General features: G+C 44.1%; 1 protein-coding gene across 11 annotated transcripts in view; it reads left to right on the top strand.

Moving 5' to 3' along the window:
• Arhgap21 (Rho GTPase activating protein 21) overlaps nucleotides 1–19,492 on the top strand; it is a 133,463-nt gene that overhangs the window by 16,867 nt on the left and 97,104 nt on the right. For 2 of the 11 annotated variants that reach the window (XM_037206020.1, XM_037206014.1), the window contains exon 1: nucleotides 7,633–9,244. The exons of 6 other annotated variants lie outside the window; for them this stretch is intronic. In XM_037206020.1, the coding sequence (XP_037061915.1) occupies nucleotides 9,152–9,244 (93 nt within the window). In that variant the 5' untranslated portion in view covers nucleotides 7,633–9,151. Of the gene's footprint in view, nucleotides 1–7,632; nucleotides 9,245–19,492 lie in introns of those variants that run through there. 3 more of the 11 variants (XM_037206015.1, XM_028891982.2, XM_028891984.2) reach the window with 3 other exon arrangements.

Raw genomic sequence — 19,492 nt, 5'->3', positions numbered from 1 at the left:
GCAAAATGCCATCAACAAAATGTTTTCTGGCAGCACATGGTAGCATATGCCTTTAATCCCAGCTCTTAGGAGTCAGAAGCGGCAGATCTCTCTGAGTTCAATGTCAGCCTGGTCTATAGAGTGAGGACAGCCAGGCAGGGCTACACGGAGAAACCTTGTCTCGATAAAACAAAATAAATAGATAGCTGTATAGGTAGATAGACAGACAGATAAATGTTTTTTTAAAACCAGAGATAGGGAAGAGAGGTTTGCAGAATCTGTCTTGGATGAAGGGATTGGTTCCAAAATCTGTTCAGAAAATTATGACTCAGTGATAAGACAGCCTAGTTTTAAAAATGGGAAAAAGCTGAACTCCACAAGACAAGATAAATGAAAAGCACATGCAGACATGTTCATCGTTATTAGTAACCGGGGAGGGGAACAAATTAGTTTGTAGCATTAGCTGTTCTTTGTCACAATAAGATTTGCTGCTGTGATTTAACTACACTTAGTCAACTCTGATAGTTCGTGGGAAGGTCTTCATTTAGGTCCCCTTGGAAGTAGTAAAATAATACTGCTGTTACTTTTTTAAAAGTTATTTTTATTTTATGTTCATTTGTTTGTATGTATGTCTGTGTGAGGGTATCAGAAGCCCTGGAACTGGAGTTACAGACAGTTGTGAGCTGCCATGTGGGTGCTGAGAATTGAACCCTGAGCCTCTAGGAGAACAGCCAGTGCTCTTAACTGCTGAGCCATCTCTCCAGCCCGATTGCTGTTACTTTTAAATTTCATTTTCCAGTTAGCCATTACTACCACATAGGAATGGAGGATTTTGTGCAGCAATTTTGTATATTCAAAATATGAAAGTTTTGGCTACTACCGTCTACCCATTAGAATGGCCAGAATTAGAAGTCAGAATACCAAGTGTTGGTCAGTGAGGAGCAACTGAACTTGACATACTGTAGCTGACATGATGACAGAGCGTGGAGGAAGACATTTTGGCAGCTGTCAGAAATCCAGGCACTCATTCACTATGTAGCCCACTCTAGCTAATTATTTGTCTTATTTTGAGACAGTCTTGCTATGTAATAGCCCTGGTTCACTTAGTACTCGCTACATTGCCTGGGATACCAGGATAGCCTTGAGCTCAAGGTAGTCCTTCTGCCTCAGCCTCTCACATTCTGAATTTACAGGCATGTAGCACATGTCTCTTTTTCGATAGACACACACACACACACACACACACACACATTTGGTTTTTTTTGAGACGACGGGTTTTTTTTTTTTGTTTAACAGCCCTGGTTGTCCTGGAACTTGCTTTGTAGACCAGGCTGACCTCGAACTTACAGAAATCCGCCTGCCTTTGCCTCCCAAGTGCTGGGATTAAAGGCGAGCGCTGCCCCCCCCCCCCCCAGCTGCTGTTTATATTCTTAACAGCTAACATCTTCAAATTTGAAATAGCCCATGTGTCTACCAACAGATGAACCAGAAAATAAATTTTAATGTATTACATAGTAGAGTACCATTCAGCACTTAGAATGAGCTGATATTTGCAACCATATAGATGTATCTCAAAAAGAGAAAAAAGATGTGAGAGTGTATGTGTGTATATATATATATGTATATGTGTGTGTATGTACACACTCTTATTATATATATACACATTTATACACTTAGACATATATGTATACATCCATCCATACACACACACACACACACACACACACACACACACACACACACACACATTTCCACTTATAGGGAATCCTAGAACTGGGGAAAAAAACCTCCAGTGATGGAGAATGCACTGTTGGTGGGAAGATGGATTGCAGAGGCTCGAAGGAACCTGGGGTAACCTTGTGTGGTCGTGATGGTTATGTGTATACATGTATTTGCCAAGATGAATTGTGCATTTAATGGGTACATTTTGTTCTGTGAATTACATCTCAGCAAAATATATTTCAAAAGAAAAAAGTTTGGTAACATGAAATTGTGGTAACTGCTGACTGCCCTCTAAAATGGCACACTTACCCAAAGACTTGGTAGCTTCCTATGATTGACATCAGATACCTACAGTATGACCCAGAATTTTCATTCTTAGATGATGTCTCAAGGGAAATAAAGCAAATGCCCACAGGAGTATTCATAGGGCTTGCTCATGGGAGACTGGAAGCAACTCAGCTGTCTATCATAGGAAAACAGATCAAGCATTGTGTGTGGTTACACAGCCACAGAGGATGGATGGATAGGAAAATAACCTGAACAGAAGAGGCAGACAGACAGACATCAGGGCCCAACACTATGATTGCAGAACCATTACATGGTGATAGAAAGCAGAACTGAGTTTGTTTTTGTGCCTGAAGGCCAGGGCATCAATCACTAGGAGGCACACAGGCAACTTCCAGGGTAATGGGAATGTCTTCATGTGTGTGTGAATGGCATAGGTGCATGAACTTGGAAAATCAAAGAAATGGGGCTCAGGAGCTGCATGTGACTGTATAGACTGCAAAACACACTTGAACCATTTTTAAGTGTATAACTGGCTACACTAAGAGTATTCATGATGTTATGTAATCATCACTCTTTATCCCAGGGTCTTTTCGTCACACTAGAGTGAAACCCTGCCCCCTCTCCCCAGCCCCTGGCCACCTCTGTTCTATTTCAGGGTTACCGGTTTGCCAGTCCTTTGCAGTAGTCACACAGCGTTCATCTCTTCCTGTCTGGCTACTGCACTTAGCACAGTGCTTTCGTGCTTCTCCCACACTGTGTGACATGTCAGAACTCCATTTCCTTCTATGGTGAGCAGCATCCTGCTGTAGGAACATAGTGTAGTTGTTATGCATTCACTTGTGTATGGTTTCTTAGGCTGTGAATAGCACCATTGTGAACATACCCCACAAGTATCTGTTTGAATTCCTGTTTTCTTCCGAGAGGAGAACTGGTGACAGTTGCAGGCAGAGAGGACAACATGACAAGAGCAAATGGGAGAGAATGACTGATGTCCAGAGCAATCCAGAAATTTATGCACGGGAACTCCTGTTAAATATGCGGGAATACATACATTAATTTCCAGAGGAGATTTTCACTGTCACGTCTTCCAGTGATGATGCAGGGAACAGGCTCTAGTGTCTGAACAAGTCTTTGCTGCGTTCCATTCCAGCTCAGACCTGTTTTTGGCTCATGAGGGCACTGTGCAAGGAATCTCTGCTATAGTCTGCATCCAATATCTGACTTTTGAAAAACACTAGTGTTAGGAGCAGTAAGCCACTGGTGTTGGTTTGTTTATTTGTTGTTTGGTCAACCTGGATCATCTGTTAGTTCTCACAGAGAGTGTTTTGAGGACTGAGAAATGATAGTATTTTTTTGAGTTTTTCCTTTCTAGTGAGTTAAATCAGAGGTGTCTCCATTTTTATTATTTTAATAAGTTCTGGTTTTGTTTATTCATTTACTTAACTTTGTTTCTGCCCATCTCATTTCACTGCTGGTTTATAACCTGTAATCTGCTGGGGACTTATGAGTGGCTGTTTTACCTTTCTGTAAATGGAACAGACACAGTCATTAGAAATAAATTTACTTCTATCTGGTTAGTTTTGCAGTTTTAGAAGCTTGTTTGCCAAGTTACTTAAGCTTTTAGCAGGATACTAGTTAGATTGTTTTGTCTTCAGGTAAAAATAGACTATGAGAACAGATTTTAAATAGTTGGAGTAATTACATTAAAGACTTTAAAAAGTGTGTGTGTGTGTGTGTGTGTGTGTGTGTGTGTGTGTGTGTGTGTGCGTGCCAAATGGGTGCAGGTGTTGAGGAAGCCAGAAGAGGGCGTTGGATCTCCTGGAGCTGGAGTTAAGTTTTTGTGAGCTGTCTACCACAGTTAGGTGTCTGGAAGAACAGGAAGAGCTCTTAAACATAAACTCTTTCCAGCCCCTAGGGAATTAAGTCTTTGCAGAGGGTGATATGGGCTGTTGTTAAATAGCCATATAGCTTATGCCTTGGTTTATTGTTTTGTTTTGTTTTTTTGTTTTTTGCCTATAAATGTGTACATCAAAAGAAAGTAGTAGTTGCTCTGCTTTCTAACATGCAGTATGTAATTGCATCTATTTTCAGTTTTGAGTATTCACAACCTTTTAGTACTCGTTCCTACTGTACTGTAGGCATTTATGCTGCTGACATTTGTGAGCTATGTTTGTTTAGTCTGAGAGTACCGATGAGTTCTTTGTAAGCTCTAGACTGTAGTATCTGTTTCCTAGAAGTAGGCTATGAGACAAAGAGCATTTTAGATAATTTTATAGTGCTGAAGAAAGAGCATTAACACTCACTGAATATTTCAACACTCACAGCATTCCAGGAAGGTATGTATGACTGTATGTGTTTTCAAGGTAGAAACTGAGAGCCCAATTAACGTGGCCAAAGCTACACAGAAAGCCTGTGTTGAGGTTGAATCTGACCTAAGCTAACCTCGTCCTTGGAGCTCTCCATCTTGTCTTGGTAGCAAGTGTCATATCCGTGGTTCCTTGAACTCAGGAGACATCCGAAGTCTGTCATGTCTGTTCACGTTCATTGTGCTGAAATACCTTTCTCGTGTCTTCTCATCTATGTAAATCCTGCACTTTCTTCAAGCCTGCCTCAGATTGCACTGCCTGAGAAGCCTTTTTCTGACCTCACTGACCTCAGGTAGAAAATATTTTTCCAATTCTGTAGGCGAAGTTTTCCTGTTCCGACCGCCTGATCCCAAATAATCACTCAGAGGCTTAATATAAATTATCAATGCTTGTCCAGTAGTTCAGGCTTATTATTAACTAGCTCTTATATTTTAAGTTAACCTATATTCCTTATTTATGCTCTGCCATGTGGTGGTACCTTTATTGGCATGGCAAGTTCATCTGCTCCCTCTGTGTCTTGCTGGTGACTCTTCTGACTCTGCTCTTCCTCATCCCATCATTCTCAGTTTGGCTCTCCTGCCTAACTTTATCCTGTTCAGCTATTGGGCAGTGGGCTTGTTTATTAAACCAATCACAGTGACATATATCCACACAGTGTACAGAAGAATTATTCCACAGCACAGTCCCAAGGTGGATAGTCTTGCTTTTGGTGGCTTTTCTTCCTTTACTTTTATGCTTTCACTCCCTCTGGACTCCTGCTGTCCTCTACCTTATTTTTAGTATTGAGTAGATCTGCAACTCCTTATGTTCAGAGTTCAGAAGTTCTCAGATCTTGGAAGTGTTAGATGATGCAGATTCTGGCTGTGAACTGTGTGAGTATTTGCACTTCATGGAATAAACACAGACTTAGAGCCTGTGTTCAGCTTAGGTGAGGCTTTACTACCAGTATGTTAAAAAAAACATTTTCACTTTCAGGGCTGTTTGAAATTTAGGATAGTCAATATGTAATTACAGATACAGATCAACTGTTGTTTTAGAAAACCTATCTAACAGTCACATGATACTTTGACTTTTATATATATATATTTGGAAACAAATTGGTCTTGATTACCTTAGAGATGATGTGAATGTGTGGGTATTGCCTGCCAGTTGATCCATCATTAACAGGTAGATGTGAGCATATCATATCTTTCAAAGCTTATTATACTTTGATTTTTTGGTCACTGGTGACCTTTTGTAGTTTTCTCCTAAATCCTTTAGACACAAACCCAGTTATCACCAAAGGTTTTTTTATTTTCTAGTTCCATTTTATTTGCTGTTACAGCCTGAGATCTGGAATCAGTCATTGTTGCAGCATGTCCTGGTGTCTTTGAGTGGACACAGTATTCTAAGACCTCGTTTCCTGTTAGAGATGTTCATTCCTAATGAATTGACTCTGAGGCTTTTCACACAAACATACACACTCATGTCCTGTAATCAACCCTCTATACTTATTCAAACTAGGACAGTGGTAATAATATTGCTATAGTATTGTTACTAAGTTATAGGCCCATTTGCTGTTTGTTTGTTAAGATAATGAGATAGTGTAAGTCATGCTGTTTTCCTTTCAAATTCAGGGTTCGGAGGGTGGTGTTGTTTGAGACAGGATCTCACTATGTAGCCCTGGCTGTTTTGGAACTCACTGTGTAGACCAGGCTGGTCTAGAACTCACAGAGATCCTCTTGCTTCTGCCTCTTGAGTGCTGGGATTAAAGGTGTGCGCCACAACACTTGGCAGGGTTAGGAGTGTTGTTTAACTTCTTTGGGATTGCATTCTGTTCCTCTTTACCCCCAGAGTACTCATTTAATTGTATCTCAAACAACATACACAACAATCTGGAAAAAAAGTAGTGCCCGATGAATGTAATCACTGAGAAGTTACAGTCACCCCCCCCCATTCTTTCTCTACTACTGTCCTTCCCTTCTTCCCCGTCTGTTTTTCAAGTTGTATTATATCTGCCTTGTCAAACTATCAGGGTTACAGGTCCACTTTCCCCTTTTAACTGTCAATTAGTGTTAATTCTAAAATAGTTGAGTGTTTAATATCCATCTCTATTTCCCATGCCCTTGCCTATCTATCTATCTATCTATCTATCTATCTATCTATCTATCTATCTATCTATCTATTGGTTTGTTTATTTATTTGGCATGGGGGGTCCTTCTTTGTAGCCAACACTGGCCTGTGATTTACTATGTAGCCCAGGCTGGCCCAGGAGTCATGCTTCCTTAATTACAAATGTGAGTCACCACACCTGGTTGCTTTAGTAATTTTGATTGTCTAGAGGTGGTTTTCTGATAGGTTCTGTGGGAAAGTCCTAGGACACAGAATTCCTGGGGTCTCACAAGTTTGTCTGTGGCTATTACAATGGAAAGCTCTAGCCTGGGCAGTTGTTCCCAGACTCATTTTCTTTCTGAAAATGTCTTAAATCTGATGCTGCAGTTTGTTTTTGTTGGGGGAAAGTCAAATGGGCATTTAATTCTATTCCCATCGGTACTTTGCTCTTTCTGCCTCAGTTGGGCAATATTGGTTATTTTTCATTGCTGAGATAAAACACCATGACCAAAAGTGACTTAAGGAGGAAAGAGTTTATTTTGGTTTACAGTTCATGGCAGGGAGTCCATGGCAGGGAGTCTGCGATGGTGGCGGAGGCGTGGCAGCAGACAGCTAGCGCCAGACGCCGGGCAGTTTCATCTTTCACTAAAAACACTAAGCAGAAAGCAAACTGGAAGGGAGGCCCGGATAAAAACATTCACAGCCTGTCTCCAGTGATGCAGTCTTCCATCAAGAGTCAACCCCTCAAAGGTTTCACAACCTCCCCAAACAGCACCCCCAGGTGAGGACCAAGTGTCCCAATACAAGACTAATGGGAGCCATCGCTCATTCAGATCACCACAGTGGCTCCAGTTTTCGTCATGTGTTGATGGCCATTCTGAGGGTATTCTCTTTCGATTTCCAATGTTTATTTCGGGAAAGCATCATGAATTAACTCCTTGTACATGCTCTTCTTTCTGCTTCCCTGTGATTCTTTTGTTTGTTTGTTTGTTTTTTTTGTTTTGTTTTGTTTTTTGTTTTTCGAGACAGGGTTTCTCTGTGTAGCTTTGCGCCTTTCCTGGAGCTCACTTGGTAGCCCAGGCTGGCCTCGAACTCACAGAGATCCGCCTGGCTCTGCCTCCCGAGTGCTGGGATTAAAGGCGTGTGCCACCACCGCCCGGCTTTCCCTGGGATTCTTAAGGGACTGGGCTGTGCGCACATAGAAACTTCTCTCCTGTTTTCAGTGCTTACCACATCCTCTCGTGCCTCCTCCAGCTTTTACAGTTTACTTCTGGTTTTGTGTCTTTTTCTTCTTTTGAGTTTTATCGTCTCATTTCTGAGTTTGTGTAGTGTGGAAGTAAGCTTATTTGACCAGCTGGTGATTGTTTTAAGGCAATTCTCATTCCCGTTCCGTGTCCTATAGAAGAAGTGGGAACGTACCTTGTGAAACGGTGCTGTATCCTGACAGAAAGCAGCGGTGGAAGTGATGGACCCTGGGTAGTCCCGTGTTTAACTTTGCCTTTAAATACTCTGTTGTTAATCCTGTGGAGCAAGGTTTCAGAGAGGTGTGACAGAGTGGTTGAGAGACCAACCCAGGAGAAAGCTTCTGGGAGTCTAATTCAGCGGGAGGCAGAGGGGTAAGAAAGGGACAGCCTTTTAGAAGTGACAGATTTGGTAGCTGGGTAGACAGAAGGGACTCCGGGAGGACTGTTTGCTGTTTGGTGACCAAGGGCTTGAACTGCCCTGTCGTTATGTAGATTAGGAGATTATTGGTGCTGGGAGGTCGGGAGAGGGAAGAGAATGAGCTCTGTTTGGGGCATGTAGTGCAAGGCATCTAGGTACCCAGGCTTAGCAGGGGCTCAGTCATGCAAATTGGGGCTTTGGAGAAAAGGTGGCATTGGAGAGGGTTGAGAGTAATTCATAGTCATGAGCCTGGAGGATGACATCATCCAGGGAGAGCGTAAGAAAGGAGAAAGTGGGTCAAGGAGAGAATTCTAACTTAGATAAGAAGGGAAACCAGCCTTAGGCATATTAATAGGAATGACTAGGAGCCCTTCTCTTTTAATCTTGGTATGGTTGTTCATGCTAAAAGGCCCATGCAGGTGTTACTCGTTTACAAACACGATTTGGAGTTCAAAGGTTAAACCATTCCCTCCTTGTTGCTCTTGTAGCAGGCAGCCATTGAGGAGGAATCTGAGTCTGGGTGACTTGAACCCCTGCTTCTCACTTCCTCCCTGGCCTCTTGCTGGGCAGGAGTTAGGGAAATACTGCCCAAGTGCTGATGTGCTACCTGGGGTGAGAGCGAATGGAAGGTGTACGGTCCTGCTGAGAGATTAAGAAGGATAAGGCACGTCATCGGTTCTTCTGTTGGAATTGCTTTGCTGTGGAATGTAGGTAGCATGGTTAGTTTATTGCACCGCTTCCCTAAGCAGTGCTTTTATTGACTGAGTAAATGCCAGCTCACAATTCCCCAGAAGAAGAAGACAGCAAAAAAAAAACGAAGTGATGCTAAATACAGACCGAGACTGCTGTGAGACAGGCTCTCCTGCGTGATGTAATAATATCCTGGCGTTTGGGAGGGTGATGCAGCTTGGCCAGCTGCTGACGCGGCTCAGGCAGGAAAGGGAGGGGAAGAGCCTCTGTGCGCACTTGACTGCGGAGGGAGGGAGCGCTGCTTGCTGACAGAAGCTGAGTCAGAGGATGAAGAAGACTGCGCTATAGCAGACATGGCCCAGTTCAGGCTGCTGGACTGCATGATCAACCACAACTGGGGTCTGCTCTGCAATCTGTACTGTGCCTGGAGTGGCCAGGTGTGTCGGGTGGGTGCATGCTCTTGCTTTTTAATTTGAGGCTGCTGTGACTGTAGAGCAGAGTGGAAATGCTTGACGTGAGAACATCGCCTTGTTGCAGTCGTCTTTTCCTACTTTCTGCTGATTAATTAGGTTTTTGCACATGGCGTATGGTAAATCTGAGGATCTGAATTACTCTGAGAGACAGTTCACTCAAGTAGTACAGAGGATGCTGTTTGTAGAGCCTTGCGTGGTGGGGGAGGGGAAGTGGGCATGAATTACTTGACACAAAACTAATAAATATGCAAACAATGCAGGTGTAAAAGAAGGCAGACAGCACAGCCTTCCTAAGAGTTTAGGATTGTGTTAAGGTAGTAGGAGTCTGGAATGAGCTACCTTTTAGCAAGCTTTTTATTTGCAAAAAAATACGGTTCTATTTCTTTCACAGTGGTATTGAAAGAAGTTCCTTTCTGAACTTTCCGTGTTACGAGCCAGGCTTTTCTGAAAACTGTTGTTTTGCAGTAGAGAAAACTTGCTGTGCATATTTCTTAGAATAGCTCTCCGCTCTTGAGTGTTCTCTAAGAAGCAAACCGTTCGTTCTCTGTGCATCCCATCAACGCTCTTAGCAGGTAGAGTGCTTCAGTAAGCCGTAAATCATGTTGTACATGCTCAGCCTAATGGCTTTTAAAACACAGAAGACCCAGCCACACCCCAGGTATGTCTCAGTTCTTCCGCAGGCCAGACACTAGCTTCCTAGGTTGGGAGACTTGAAATTTGTTCCAAGCAGGACATTCGGGTCTCAGTTCTTTTCTATATGTCCTATTTTTCCTGGCCTGGAAAATAGTTCCATGGATGCAATAGACCAATAAATCAGAAAAATTAGAGATAGAGGTCATTTAGTGTCTGTTTCTTCCAGGCTAAGATTGATCCCTCAATGCACTTTCTAGTACTCTCCCTAATGCATTTACATTACCATAAAAATATGGGTTTTACATGGCTGCTAAGAGAATAAAAGAAGATACTGCAATTATCTTAACATTTAAAATTCATGATATCAGGAGCCTAGTGAAGCTGAAACTTGAGCTCTGTGCTTTCTTTATACTTGCTCCATCACTATTACTGAGGAAACTTTCTTGTTCGAAGTCTAAAGCTTCTTGGTCATAGCTAACCCCAGAGGAGTGCCCCAGGATGAGGAGATGCAGCTGCTGATCCTGAGAACTTGGTGTGTGCCCTGGCCCAACTGTTGTAGAACTGCTGTTGCTGCCTTTCCTGTGGTTTCCATCTTGTTGGCCACTTAGCTAGTGGCATCTCTCAGAGAGTTTGCAGAATGTAGCATAAGGAAAATGGCACAGGACACCGTCTCTTGTGATTTTGATGCCATTACTTAAAAGTATTTTGTTTGGCCAGGCGGTGGTGGCGCATCCCTTGAATCCCAGTGCTTGGGAGGCAGAGGCAGGCGGATCTCTGTGAGTTTGAGGCCAGCCTGATCTACAGAGCAAGATCCAGGAAAGGCACAAAGCTACACAGAGAAACCCTGTCTCGAAAAACCAGGAAAAAAAAAAGTATTTTGTTTGTTTGCTGGGTTTCTCTTTGTAGTCTTGGCTGTCTTGAAACTCACTCTATAGACCAGACTAGCCTTGAACTCAGATCGCCCACCCCTGCCTCTCCAGTGCTGAGATTAAAGGCATGTGCCACCACTGCCTGGCTACTTAGAAGTATTTAATAGAAGTCCCAGATGTAGTACCTTTGAGGCCAGACGATTGAAGTATGAACGGAGTAAAGAAAGAGCAAAGAGACTGGTTGGGTGTGATGGCACATACCTATAATCGCAGCACTTGGATGCAGAGGCAAGAGGACCAGGAGTTCAAGGCCAGCCTGAGCTTGAAAGAGTGAAGAGACCTGCATAGAGGCAGGTATTAGAGACTACAGATGATAGGAGAGCAAGCACTCGGAGATAGTTCCTCTGCCGGACCTGGGGGTGACAGATTCTGCCTGTGTGTGTGTGTGTGTGTGTTAACACACATAGCTGGTGCCGGCAGAGCTCAGAAGAGGGGGTTGTGTAGCAGGCTTTCTTGGGCTGCCAGCCCCCAAATCATGACACAGAGACTTATTATTAACTATGAATGCTTGGCCTTAGTTTAGGCTTGTCCCACTAGTGCTTATGACTTATTTTAACCTGTTTCTCTTCATTATGTTTTGCCTCAGGGCTTTTTAACTTTCTTCATTCTATATATTCTGCTTTCCTACTTCTTCCATGTCTGGCTGGCTGGCAGCTGCCTGGCTGGCAGGCTCTGGGCTTCTCTCCCTTTCCTCCTTGTTCTCTTCTTTTCTGAGCCTAGATTCCTCCTACAGATTCTTTCTGCCTGCCTGCCTGCCTTGCCTATTCCTCTACTGCTTAGCTATTGGCCATTCAGTTTTTTATTAGAACAATCAGGTGCCTTAGGTAGGCAAGGTGAAACAAATGTAACACAACTTTACATAGTTAAATACAGTATAAGCAAATGCAACACATCTTTTCATAGTTAAAGAAACATTCTGCAACATAAACAAATGTAAAACATCCTTACATAGTTAAAGTAATATTCCACAACAGGGTTGGATCCCCTGGAACTGGAGTCATGGATGGTTGGGAGCCACTGTGTTGGTGCCGGGAACCGAGCCCAGGTCCTTTGCAAAAGCAACAAGTGCTCTTAACTTCTAAGCCTCGTCTCTAGTCCCTCAAGATACTTTATTTTAAAAGAAGCTAAATTTTTAGATTTGTATGTGAACTGACATATCTTTTAAACATTGATGACTTATTAAAAAATTTCAGAACAGTAGGATCTGAAGCAAATACCAATGGTGGGCAGATGTGGCTCTAGGTTTCCAGTGTGCAACTTGTGATTTATAGTAGACTTAGGGTCGTACTTGGTTCCCTTGATTCCATCATTGAAGCTAAGCTGTGCCCAGAATGTTGCTGGATAAAAACATGTGATATTGATAGGGAAGGTGTACAGAGGATGAGGAAGAAAGGGAGTAAATGAAATGGTGGGTGAAAAAGGGAAACAAATTTGAGATGATAGAATGATAAACTAGGAATCAGGAAATGCCACCATGGGCACAATGCTGGTCAGCGTGGCACACCAAGAATTCTGATCAAGGTCATGTTAGTTGCTGCATTTTTCACTGCTGTAGGGAGACAGGATAGTGGAGAAGGATGCCAAGTTTAGTGTCCCTGAATACCTAAGGCAGAGGTAATGATGGTTCTTGATGGCCATATGCTGCTAACTTTGTGCACCTCAAATAGTGTGGACATCAGGGATGACCGTGAAGATGAAAACTAGGGAGCGTGGTTCAGCATTTAGCACAGTGCCTGGCACGTTATATTTGATGTGTGCTTACTGTTATTGTTCATGTATTCTAGTTTGAGACAGTGCTCATACAGGCAATACCATATGAAATTGATATTGGAAATTAAAATTACATGTAAGTTGAATGATCACGTATAAAATGAGAGCTATAAGTTAAAATTGATTTACACATTTCAGTCATTCAGCTATCACTCCTACTAATATTTGGTTATTATATGACCAGTGTTTTCCAAGTGCTTTTGAGTGTTTTGAGTAGTTCATAGTTTTTACAAACTGGAGTCATATTGTGAACACCTCTCTCTCCACCCCTAGCCCCATTTTAAAGGCTTCATAAAAGAATTATTTGTGTGTGTGTGTGTGTGTGTGTGTGTGTGCATGTTGAGTGCAGGTGTTCATGGAGGCCAGGAGAGGATGTGGGATTCTCCTGGAGCTGGAGTTCAAGGTGGTTGTGAGCAACCCTATGTAGATGCTGGGAACCAAATTTAGGTACTCAGCAAGCGCAACAGGGACTCTTAACTGCTGAGCCATCTAGTCCCCATGGCTTTGTTTTTAATAACTAATATTCTAGCTAGAAAATTATATATTTTGAATACATTTGTTGGGCATTTAAATTGCTTCTTTGTATGTTTTCAGGTGTGTCTGTATACAAGTGTGTGTGCATCTGTATGTGCATGTGTGCATGCACTTGGAGACCAGAGGACAACCTTAGGTGCCATTCCTTAGGTAGCATCTACTAGAGTTGTTTTTCTTTTTCTTTTTCTTTCTTTCTTTCTTTTCTTTTCTTTTTTTTTTTGAGACAGGGCCTCTATGTGGCCCTGGCTGTTCTGGAACTGGCTGTGTAGACCAGGCTGGCCTTGAACTCATAGAGATCCACCTACCTCTGCCTACAGAGTGCTGGGATTAAAGGTGAACACCACCACTCCAGTCTCCTAGGCTTTTTAGTGATAGGGCCCGAGGTTCTCTGATTAGGCTAGGCTGACTATCGACTGAGCCCCAGGGATCTGCCTCTCCGGCCTCTCCAGCGCTGGGATTTAAAGCCCAGGCTACCATGCCTGGCATTTTTGTGTGGGTTCTGGGGATTGAACTCAGGCCCTTGTGCTTGTGTGGCTCACTTTGTTGACTACCATTTCTCTAGTCCCCTCTGGTGGTTTTAATAACAATGACTCACACGGGACTGTGGGGTGTGGCACGGTTAGGAGGTGTGGCCTTGTTGGAGGAAGTGTGCCATTGGGGGTGGGCTTTGGGGTCTCAGAAGCTCAAGCCAGGCTGAGTGGCTCACTGTCTCTTCCTGCTGCTGTGGATCCAGATGTAGAGCTCTCACTACCTCTCCAGCACCCTGTCTGCCCGCATGCTGTCATGCTCCCCCCCCCCCCATGATGATACCGGACTAAACTTCTGAACGGTAAGCCAGCCCCAATGAAATGCTTTCCTTTACAAGGGTCGCTCTGGTCCTGGTGTCTCTTCACAGCAATGGGAACCCTAGCGAAGACCCCCTGCTTCTGTATCTTCGCTGTAATAAATTGCTGAGTATCCTTCAAGGCCAGGGCTGCAGCTCAGTTGACAGAGTGCTTGCTTAGCAGCAGGCAGAAGTCCTGGGTTAGATCGCCAGGGCTGCATAAACTGGGTGTTGCAGCACATGCTTGCAATTTCAGCACTTGTGAGGTGGAGGCAAGAGCATCAGGAGGTCATAGTCATTTTCAGCTACAGGAAGGTTGTGGTCAGCTTGGGCTACCCCCCCCCCACCCCAGTACCAGTACCAGTACCCTCCCCACCCCCCAAATCCAATATACTCCTCCAAGAAAACCAATAACCTCAGTTTTTCATGTTTTGTATTTCACTAACATAGAAGGTATTTAATTATTACTACTTTAACCAGCTAGGGGCTTCAGAGGGACTTTCGGCAAAGATCCCGAAGGTTTTGTTTCCTAATGGACACAGTGCTGTAAATGGGCTGTACTCCTTACTTCCAGGACAGCCCTGTTTATAGCTTTGTGCGTATGCATCTGGAGTCTTCTGTCTGCTCATTCTGTTTGCGGCTCACTTCCATACAAATGGCCTTCTTAAGATGCGCAGGTGACATCCGCTGGGAGTGGCACATGAAAAACACACTAGTGAGTGGGACAGATACAGGATGAACACAGGTAGGACTTGGAGATGAGGTCAGGAGACACGGGGATGGGAGAACAGAGGCGTCCTCGTCACTGTTGAGAGAGGTCCAAGCTGAGCCAGCTGTGTTTAACCACTGGTGTATAAGGACTGTTAGCCCAGGTCTCAGGACAGAAGCTCTCACACCCTTGGTCTCAGGAGGAGGAGGAGGAAGCACTGTTCCGCCATTAGCTCTGAGGTGAGCCCTGTCATAGGAAGCCTGCGCAATGATGATAAAGGCCACGAGGAATTTTAGTTCAGCGCTTTCAGAGTGATTAAAAATAGGTGACAGGCATTTCAGATATGGAACCTCGTTCAGTGCTTCTGATAACCCCACGGTGATGGTCTAACTGTCACATTCCTGTTTTTGCACAGGCAGAAACTAATGCAGTGGGAGGTTCAGTCCCCTGCCCAGGTTCCCACAGCCTCCATGATGCAAAGCAAGATGTTCTGACAGTCAGACTCAACAAGACAGGTTGGGCCGCCTGTTAAACTAATTTGGTGATTTCCAAGGATTCTCAATTCTAACAAAATAAGATATGATTTACATACTGCTGTATGTTTGAGAAATGACATTTTAATTGTGCTTTGTACCATGGTTAATGGTTAAGTCATAGTTGATGAGGTTACTTCTCCGAGTGGCCTTGGGTTCAGAGACTGACTGGGGAAGTTCTTAGAATGAACTTCACTTGGTGCATTAAAGAACACCGTGCTTGATTTTCCTGCAGTTATGCAGGCATAAGCAAATGCAGCAGCCATGGGCTCTGCTCACTTCATCAGCAAGAGGCCTGCCGATGTCTCTCTCCAAGTGCAGTATGTGTCTGCCTTATACTGTATTTTCTCTTAGAGAAAATTGGGCTCAACCACTCATCCGGCTTTAAGTTAGGAGCCATAAAGCCACATTCAGAATGTTTAAGAAGTAACGAGTTTAAAAACTGATGAACCGTTGGCGGAGTACGAGAGGTTTGGCCTAGGTCGGTAATCAGAACAGGAGAGAGGAAAGAGGAAGATGGCATAGGACACAAAGACAGCAGCTCCTTCTCACTGCTTCCCATCTTTCTCCACGCACGCACGCACGCACCCCTTTGTTTTCCGTTCCTCACAGTCCACTTGACGAGGCCAGCCACCATCCCCCTGTGGCCGACCCTTCTCACCACCCTCCTGACCGCAGTCCTGTAGCCTAGTGAGATTTGCCTCTCCTGTGACATTTCCCCACTCTTTTGGAGGCAGGTGGCGGCGAAGGTTGGGCCACATTTAGGAACAGTGTTTTATTACTCTTCTCTATCATTTCTGACTCGGGCCCTTTGGTACTGTTCTCACCGGAACACTCATTCCTGAATTTCATCTTGTAATGAAGGTTAAAATGCCACTGTTGGACCCCTGCCGCTCCCTGTGATGATGCCATCCCTGTTGCTTAGTCACAAGGCTGTATCTTCATTCTTAGTGCTGACTTGGAGAGAGAGAGAGTGAGAGCAAGAGCACGCGCAGCATCTTGGCATTTGACGCTGCCCTGGTAAATGGAGTGTCCTCTGCTCCCCCTGCAGATCCCTGCTAGCTGTTTTCTTTTCTTTTCTGATGCATTGGCCTAGTCCTGGATGTCCAGTTCCTGAGCATCATGGTCAGCTACAGCAGTTCTGTCCCCTCTGTTTCATATGAAGTCTCACTTTGTCCAGGCTTCTTCCCCTCCGGGTGGTATGTGTGAGCCTCCCGTTTGCTCTACCATCCCTACGGCCTACAGCTAGCAGTTCCCATGCACCAGTGGGTACTGGCCAGGGCCTGCAGTTCTTGGCGAATAAGAACCTTTTCCTCTTCGTCTTGTTGGCCGTGTTTCTAACCGTTATTGGGTGGACCAGATCATTTTCAGTCGGGGGCAGATCCACCCTGTTAGTGGGCAGTACCCTTAAGTATTTTGCTTGGTGGATCACTACTGACTGCATGTTCTCTTTCTCACTGGTAGGAACAGGCTGTGTTCCTGGTCCTGTGTGCTTTTTCAGGGACTGGCCATCCATCCTTTCAAGAGGTCCTTCCTTCTGGCAGACTAACCCTGGCTTCTTAGGACTGGGCTTCTGGGGTAAAATCCCCTGATCTCTCTCTCTGGTTCAGCCCTGTGAACTCAGTCTTCCCTGCCTGGATTTCCTTTCCCTGTGCCGAGGTCTTACAAATTGTGTAGAAGTGAGGGTGGTCATAGGCTCCCTTCGTCCTCTCAGGCTCATTGCTCTTTGTCATCTGCTGATCCCTGTCTGGAAGCCATTGCTTCAGAGCTATTATTTGAGTTTGGCTTGAGTACATGGTAGAATGTTAGTTATCTATTACTGAGTAGCAGATTACCCCTGCAACTTAATGGCTGAGAGAACATTATTATCTCAGTTTCTTCTTGGGTAGAAATAGAAGCATACTTTCCTAGGGTTGTGGGCAGCATCAGTCACAACACACTCATTCATCCTGGCTCTTGGTTCACCTGGGGAAGGATCCTGTTGTTGATGGTGGACTTCAGTTCTTCAGAGGCTGTGGAACTGAGCACCTGAGTCCTTTTTTCTTTCTTTTTTAAAAGAGATAATTTCATTTTATTTAAATACATCTTTTACAAAGAAGTAAATTTTTATTTTTAATGTGGGTGTGTTTGCCTGCATGTATGTGTGTGAATCTCATGTATGCCTGGTACCCATGGAGGCCAGAAGAAGGTGTCAGATTCCCTGGAACTGGTGTTGTAGATGGCTGTGAGCTGTCATGTGGGTGCTAGGAACCAAACTCTCAGGTCCTTGGCAAGAACAGCCAGAGTCATCTTTCTAGGCTACCTCCCAACATTCCCCCTCCTGCATAAGCTTTGGTTCTTAAGCAGACCGCTGAGTGGAAGGCACCTTCCATTTTGTGTTTTGTGCCACGTGACCCTTTCCAGAGAGAGTAGTGTACAGCACGGTAACCTGTTTCATAGGAGGATGGAAGGGAGAAGAGGCAGAGAGTGGACAAGGCAGTGATTCCTGTGTTTTGGAATCTAACCTTGGAAGGGACATTCCATCACTTTTATGGAATCCTGTTCTTCAGGAGCTAATCACTAGGTCCAGCCCACACTCAAGGGAGGAGTTTGCACGTAGACAGGAATGCCAGGAGGTGGGGAGATTGATTAGAATCCATTGCAGAGTTGGGGAATGTGTTGGAAATCATCCCCAAATCCCTTGGTTTGTGAGGCGGCGCCTCACAGATCTGCATCTGTAGGACTCAGCTCTGGTAGATCTATCACAGTGAAGGGACACAAAGCAGATCAGCAAAGAGAAAAGGAAAAGGCCCCTGGGACAAAGGTCAGTGGAAAGCACACACAGGCTTCCAAGAGTCCTCCCTTGGTGAAGTCACACAGGATGTGCTTAATTGCTTCAGCAACAGACTGTTACAGTGAATGGAAAAGAGCAGTGCACCAGGGAAACTCATTCAAGGTGAGATTTTGGTTTTTTTTAACTGCAGCCCAGTCAGTCACCTTGTGCCTAGAATATACCAAAATTCTAGACTCCTAGAAAGCAAGTGCTTAGCATAAAACATTGTTTGCACTACATAGTTTAGGCAAAGAAAGCCTCTTTCATCAGCTAGGAACTGATGGGAACATTCTTAAAATCTAAACAGCATGACACCAGTCTGTGGCTTCCTTGCAAGCAGCTCGCAGGTCCTGTTCTTCTGAATAGGATGGAGTTGGAGTTTATGTCCATCTTACTACAAATCATAGTAACCAGTCAAAATATTTTGTTAAAACCAGGTGTGGCAGTGCATACTTGTGATTCTAGCATTCAAGAGATTGAGTTAAGAAGATAGACAGTCTTTGCCAGCCCGGGCTATATAGTGAGACCATGGCTAAAAAGAAAATAAAGTAAATTACTCATATAGTGGAATAATGTTATCTAATTCTTTCTTTTAGTAGTCTCTTTTTTTTTTTTTTTTTTTTTGGTTTTTTGAGACAGGGTTTCTCTGTGTAGCTTTGCGCCTTTCCTGGAACTCACTTGGTAGCCCAGGCTGGCCTCGAACTCACAGAGATCTGCCTGGCTCTGCCTCCCGAGTGCTGGAATTAAAGGCGTGCGCCACCACCGCCCGGCTAGTAGTCTCTTGTTGAGTAAACAAAACAGGTTAATAATGAATTATAAGACTTTGTATTTTTTTCAGCAGTTCTAAGAACTGAATAACTAAACATTAACTATTATTAAATATTTTCTACACAGATAGTGTCTATTTTGGATATAAAGAGTTTTCAAGAGAATAGATCCGAAGTGTGAATTAGCATTGTTAGAACTCAACTAGAGTTGGGAGCTGGCTCACTTGGTAAAGTGCTTGTTTCACAAGCATGAAGACCTGGTTTGAGTCCTCAGAGTCCACGTGAAAATGGGCATGACGGAGCACACTTGTCATCCCAGTGCTGTGGAGGCAGCTCTGGGGCTCCTTGGCCAGCCAGTCTCACCTGATAAGTGAATTCTAGATCAAAGGTAGACCTTCCCCCAAAAGAGGTGCACACAAGGTTTTTTGCTCTGGCCTACACACACACACACACACACACACACACACACACACACACACACACACACGCATGCACACACAAATGAATGAAAATCAACTTTCAAAAAAATAACATTAGTTGGGGATGCAGGTGAGTTGGTAGAATGCCTAACATGCTGGATGCTCTGGTTCAACCCTAGTACTGTGTTAAACTGGGATGGTGGTGGCACCCAGGCCTATAATCCAACGCTCCACAGACAAAGCAGGAGGATCAGAAGTTCCAGGTCATTCTCAGTCCCAGCCAGTTCCTGGC

This window comes from Peromyscus leucopus, chromosome 5 (genome assembly GCF_004664715.2).
Source record: "Peromyscus leucopus breed LL Stock chromosome 5, UCI_PerLeu_2.1, whole genome shotgun sequence".
Taxonomy (NCBI): Eukaryota; Metazoa; Chordata; class Mammalia; order Rodentia; family Cricetidae; genus Peromyscus; species Peromyscus leucopus.
Note: the sequence above shows the minus strand (reverse complement) of the source record. Positions and strands in the feature narration are given on the sequence as shown.